This window comes from Lontra canadensis, unplaced genomic scaffold (assembly GCF_010015895.1).
Source record: "Lontra canadensis isolate GAN:19392208 unplaced genomic scaffold, GSC_riverotter_1.0 scaffold81, whole genome shotgun sequence".
Taxonomy (NCBI): Eukaryota; Metazoa; Chordata; class Mammalia; order Carnivora; family Mustelidae; genus Lontra; species Lontra canadensis.
This window is the reverse complement of record NW_022631075.1, coordinates 5,579,109-5,585,760: the sequence shown is the minus strand read 5'-3', so window position 1 is coordinate 5,585,760 and position 6,652 is coordinate 5,579,109. Positions and strand designations below refer to the sequence as shown.

At 45.3% G+C, this 6,652-nt stretch overlaps 1 protein-coding gene across 1 annotated transcript; it reads left to right on the top strand.

Moving 5' to 3' along the window:
- Positions 1–4,904: 4,904 nt before the first annotated feature.
- Positions 4,905–6,415, top strand: LOC116882158 (DDB1- and CUL4-associated factor 12-like protein 2). The gene has a single exon (XM_032882379.1). The coding sequence runs from the start codon at positions 4,905–4,907 to the stop codon at positions 6,294–6,296; it is 1,392 nt and encodes a 463-aa protein (XP_032738270.1). The 3' UTR covers positions 6,297–6,415.
- Positions 6,416–6,652: the final 237 nt, after the last annotated feature.

Sequence of the window (6,652 nt, the reverse complement as noted above, 5' to 3'; positions counted from 1 at the left end):
TAGGTAAGGGACAAAGTGCAAAGGGTATATACCAACTGACCCAGTTCCAAGGCTAGCAAACCATAGAACTAGAATTCAAACCACATTATGTGGCTCTGAAGTCCACTTCTTTGACCAATGCACTGTTGTGCCTTCCATAAAACAAATAATGGCACTGAATCTGCTCTCTTATTAAACAAAGACCAAGTTTAGGCTCTGACGCATTCCTTCCTCTTAGAGAAGTTGGAAAGAGGTAGGGCAAAACAGAGGTCATGGAATCAAAATTACCTTCTTCCCTATGATTCTGTTTCCAGTAAATTAAATAATGTGATAACTCCTTTATTCCCCCATCTAACACCATATGACTTTAGTAGTGCCTTGGTAGGGAAAACATAGCCTGCTGCATCATCTCTACCAGTTTCTGCATCATGAGGTTTGGAGGAAGCCTTCACAGCTGCTTATCTTAGGAGACTTGACAAGATCACAGCTTGAAATGGTAGAACTCTATTATAATTAGAGACTAGGTGAAAATTTATCCAATGTAATAATTCAAGAGTAGTTTGTCTTATGTATATTATAAATAACAATATATCATTATTATATATTGTTTTAAAATAAGCTTAATTAACTATATTTTATTTTTAGGATTTTATATTTATTGATAAAGATAATCCAAGGTCTGTGCATTCAAATGAAGACAAGATGTCAAAAATAGTGTTAAGGAGCCCCTTACTTTATATCATTACACAATACATCAGAAATTATTATATAATCCCATTTCTGAAGCCAGATGCCTTTGTACCTGAGAATCTGCTCTAATCTATTAAGTCTATATTCATAAAATCTATTTTTTATAAAAGAATATATAAAATAAACTTTCATAATTAAATATTTCTACAAAAAGACTAGTTACTGGCCCATCTGTTCTACTATTATCCCACTTTTTCTCTTTTAGCTTTGAGGCTAAAATTAGTAATATTTTCAAAATAATTTGAATCATACCTAATAGCCAAACTTATTTTCATGCTACCGTAGTGAAATAAATCTTCTGCCTTAACTAATTTTAAATTAGTAACCTAACTTGTTTACTGACTAAATAGACCTTTTTTTTTATTCAGAGATTAGAAAGATGGACAGACACAGTTGATAAAATTGTCCAATAAGCTGAAAAGAAACATATAAATATAGAGAGATAAATAGAATAATGTCCCATAACTTGTTTGAAGTTATTTATATTATCTGGAGGATAACTTCAAACAAGTTATGTGGCATTATTACAAATCAACTCAAATCCTTCACTTTTACAACTCAAGTAATTTGATTTCAAAAGATCTTACTTCCACTTTTTGATATTTCATTTTGCTTTCTCTCCTTTATTAGTTTATTAACAGGATAATTACAAGTTTTATAAACAATTTAGTGCATACCTAGAACTATACGGTGGTGTGAATGAAGTAGGAAATGTTACATAAACCCCTGAGAACTTTATAATCTGATTAAGAAAATAACATTTAAAAATATGAAGTAACTAGAGAATAGGATAAGATAGTGGTCTGAAACCACTCATATAAGTCCTCACCCAGTGGAGGGGAATCTGTAGGTGAAATAGGTATGGCTAATACAAATTTATCCAGGGGTGTGTTAGTAGCAAAAAGCAGTAACAAATACAGAAATAAACTAGTGATGACTGACAAGATTTTTGCACTCATACACAGTGACCCTCATAGGTAACAAAAATACCTAATAGAGACCCTGACACTCAGAAGACCATGCAGACACCTGAAATTTTACCATGTCATTTCATATACTACTTTAACTATAAATGTACTGTGTATAACTTCAGGTTTTAGCAGACATTGTGGTTTCCTAAAAATGGAAGTAATCAGATACCTATAAAGAAGGTTCAAATTTGCAAGCTGATATACAACACTCTAAATTTCTCAATATCACTTGACTCTGGTCTGTAAATCTTACATTTTTAAATTAAAAACTCAGAAAAATTTGAAAGTAGGGACATAAATTAAATGTGTTGCATATACTGTATTTTTACTTTTTTTTATTATTTTATGTTAGTCATCATACAGTACAGCACTAGTTTTTGATGTAGTGTTCCAAAATTCACTGTTTACATATAACACCCAATATTTTAGATTAAATTATCACACCTCATTTATCAATACAAAATAGTAATCTGGACAGTGACTACAAACACATTATACATAAATATTGCATAATTATATTATCAAAAAATTGGAGAGACATAATGCCTAGACTATTTATACAGGTATTATTTTTACAGCAATGTAGGCACATATTATTATATTTCATATTAGTTAAAAAGAATTTATAAAAAAGAAAATATATCTCATTAATCATATTTTGCCTTAATATATAATTTGGAGTGTTATATATAAGAAGCATTCAGTATTTATTCTTTTATTTTAGGAATTCTGACCATGTTTCAAAAATGCACAAGATGCAACATCTCTAAAATTTCCATCACAGGGACAGTTTACATGGTTTTTAAAGAGATGGAAATAGAAAAATTGTACTTATTGAATAATATAGGGCATTTATTAGTCTTCAAAGCTTTGGAGTCAGACATGGATTCCACAACATGTCTTTACCATTTACTAGCTGTGTGACCATGGGGGAGTTATTAGTCTTACCGGGCCTTAGTCCCCTCATTTTAAAATATGGCTATACAAATAGAACCTGCCATACAAAGTTATTGTGAAGCTGAATGTGCATTTGAAATGTTTAGCACAGTCCTCCAGCCAATGACACAAATAGGGTCTCAATAAATAATAAATGTTATAAGACTCATTTACTTTTATAATTGAAATATGTCTATATTTAGCAATCTATACCTATCTGTATCTATCAATCTCCCAAATGTTCAGTCTTTACAATGGTAAAAAGTATGCCATGAAGTCTTACTATATAACATCCATTGTTCTGAGCTGGAATTAAAATAAAACATTACGGTAAATTAAATTAATTTGTAGTCATTTATTCTCTAGTAATATGAGTTCTAATTATGAAGCGGTCAACATGTTTTTCATTGTCAGGCCACTCCTTCTCCACCACCCTCACTCTTCTGATAGGGCATTAAACATAGGGAGGAATATGGGGGAGGTGTCCGTATTGGTATGTATCATCTGGATGGCAGTGGTGCAAAGGGCCTATGGTTTTTGTTCTTGGAGTCTGCATTTGAGGTGAGGGTGCAAAAGGGCTTGGAGAAGGAGGAGAAAAACAACAACAAAGTAACTCCCATGCTCTCCCTTGATTGATCAGAAAAGTTAATTCACCTCCTCATATGCACCCACTCAGCAAAGAAAGTTTTGGGAGGAAGACTGGGGTGTCTGCAGAGCTGATACCAGCTACCAGTCTCTCATGTCACTGTGCAGTTGAGCATGTCTAAATATAGGCTTGCCAGCCAAATTGGTTGCTCTGAAGCTGCAAACCCAGATATGGAGCATCCAAATTCTGAGGCTGCTAAATCCATAATCTGAATAACCACACTTCATAATTGTGTCTATGTGGTTACATCCTTCTGGAAAGTTCTTCCCCATCTGTGCCTATGGAAATCCATGAATTCCTCCCCTCACCCCCATGCCCCAGGGGCCATGCCATGCCAGACTAGTCTATGCCCAGGCACCTGGGATTCCTTCTGAGACTGACAGTGGGGACTGAACCTTTCTTTCCTCCCTGGAGCAGAGAAAGAGGTATGCCTCTCCTATATATCTTCTACTCCACTCCAGGGCTCCTCTCTGGGGTTCAAGAGAACTCCAAACCATGGAGGAACACCCTTGTCTTATCCCCAACCCCCACCGGCATCTTCAATGCAGTCCTCAAGGTTCCCGAGGCTGCCTGGACCACAGGGTCCTCACTTTACCTCCAGCAGGAAATGCAGCCCAGGCAACTACATTTGGAACACACCCCTTAGGGATTATAGTGTGGAAACTCAAGGACCTCAATTTGGGAATTAAGAATAAATTGTTTGAAAATTTATAACACACTCCCAGCGGAGGGGCTGAGACAGGTATGCTGCAAGGACAGACCTAAGGGGAGGGTCTCCCAGCCTCTGCTAAACATCCCCATTCTTTGCCAAGTTTGAAGAGTAATTACAGCAAAGGATCTCCTAGGATTGCACTAAGCACACGTTTGTGCATATAGCATAATTGTTAGAGCTCCTTCTAGCTTCATACTTGACTTTATTTTAGCTTTCAGATTTTATTTAAGTAGGGATTTTAAGAAGGCTAGTTGGTTGCTATCCTGAGGATAGTGAAACGCCTGGAGTCAGATAGCAAGAGGTCCTGGGCAGGCGCACTAGGATGTGTCCTCAGGAGCCGGCTGGGGATCCGGGAGCGCTGGCCCTGGGTGAGTTTCCCCACCGCGGGCTCCATTTCCCCCACTTCCCGCCCCCCTCCGACCCCTCCCAGCCTGGCGTGTGCTACCCTGCGCCCCTCGCTTGCTCTAGACCGGCTCCTCCTGCTGCCTCCGCCCCCTCACACTGGGTCCCCCAGCATCGTCCTGGTCCTACTCAGACTTCGCTCCAGCCGCCCCGCCAGCCGCACTTCCCGCCCTCGCCTAGATCCCGGCCGCCGCCGCCGCCGCCCTTGTCGCTGCACTCCTTTCGCGATCCGCCCGCGATCCGCCCGCGCCCCGCTTCCTCGGCCCGCGTTCCACGCCCCGCCCGCCGCCCTCGCCGCCGTCTCCTCTTTCGTCGCTGCTGCGCCCGGGATTCGGTAGGCTCCGCGCCCTGCGGTCGCGCCCGCCTGCTGGCCCCTGAGAGCCCGACCTCTCGGCTACGCGGAGGCGCCGCGGTCCCCGCCGCCGCCACGGCCGCCACGGGTGCCACGCGCCGCCGCCGCCGCCGCCGCCGCCGCCGAGCCACCGCCGCCACTCTCCCGCCGCCCACTATGGCCCCGCAGCAAACAGGTAGCAGGAAGCGGAAAGCACCCGCGATCCAGGCGGACGCTGCAACCTCGTCGTCTCAGATCTCCGCGGCGGCGGACGCAGAGGGGCCGCTGCTGCCCAAGAAGCAGAAGCGGCCGGCAACTAGGCGCTCGCTGGTCCACTACCTGAAGGGCCGCGAGGTGGGCGCATGGGGCGGCGCCGGGCTCTCGGGCTCAGACGGCGAGCTGCGAGGCTGTGCGGTGCAGAAGCTGCCTGAGCTGTTGAGGGAGCGCGAGCTGACCCTGGGCACCCTCAACAAGGTGTTCGCGTCGCAGTGGCTGAACGCCAGGCAGGTGGTGTGTGGCACCAAGTGTAACACTCTCTTCGTAGTGGATGTGCACTCGGGTCAGATCACGCGCATCCCCCTAATGCGGGATCGGGGGCCCTGGTTGGCCCGGGCTCAGCCAACCTGCGGTATCCACGCCATCGAGCTGAATCCCTCCAAGACGCTTCTGGCCACTGGGGGTGAGAATCCCAACAGCCTGGCTATCTACCAACTGCCCACCCTGGACCCCGTGTGCCTGGGCGACCGCCATGGCCACAAGGACTGGATCTTCACCATCGCCTGGGTGAGTGACACAGTGGCTGTGAGCGGCTCCCGTGACGGCACAGTGGCGCTGTGGCGGATGGATCCCGACATGTTCAATGGCAGCATCGCTTGGCACAATGACGCTGGTCTCCCTGTGTACGCCCACATCCGTCCGAGGGACATGGAGACCATCCCCAGGTCCAGCACCAGCCCCAGTAACCGCAAGGTGCGGGCTCTGGCCTTCAGCGGCAAGAACCAGGAGCTGGGAGCGGTGTCCCTGGACGGCTACTTCCACCTGTGGAAAGCCCGCAGCACTCTGTCCAGGCTGTTGTCCATCAGGCTGCCCTACTGCCGAGAGAACGTGTGCCTGACCTACTGTGATGAGTTGTCCCTGTACGCGGTGGGCTCCCAGTCCCATGTCTCGTTCTTAGATCCACGCCAACGTCAGCAGAATATCCGGCCCCTGTGCTCCCGAGAGGGCGGCACGGGTGTGCGCTCCCTGAGTTTCTACCAGCATATCATCACCGTGGGTACAGGCCATGGCTCCCTGCTCTTCTATGACATCCGCGCCCAGAAGTTCCTGGAGGAGAGGGCCTCGACCAGCCCGGACGCCTCTCCTGGGCCCTCAGGAAGGAAGCTCAAGCTCACCTGTGGCAGAGGCTGGCTCAACCACGATGACCTGTGGGTGAACTACTTTGGTGGGATTGGCGAGTTCCCCAACGCGCTCTACACCCACTGCTACAACTGGCCGGAGATGAAACTCTTCGTGGCTGGGGGACCTCTCCCTTCAGGCCTCCATGGGAACTACGCAGGCCTCTGGAGCTAAGGATGGCTGCTGTGTTTTCAAAGTGCCCAAATTTACCTTCCAGTCCCCTCTCACTTTCCTTCCTCATGCTGCGTTTGTGCTTTTTAACTCAGTGTGATGTTTGTCTTCCAGGTGGAAATTCAATTTATCTATCCGTAGTGTATGAGAGAGAGAGAGAGAGAGTGATCCTTGGGCAATCAAAACTTGGCTTTACGATTTTCCTGTACGCCCCACCCCCACACAACCATCTTTTTTGCCTTCTCTTACAAAGAATTTTGTCTAATCCTTAATTGTGTCTCTGAGTGGTTGACATATGGTTTTTCTTTGGGCTAATGTAGACATGGTTCCCACTACAATTTAGTACTTCACTTTTACCA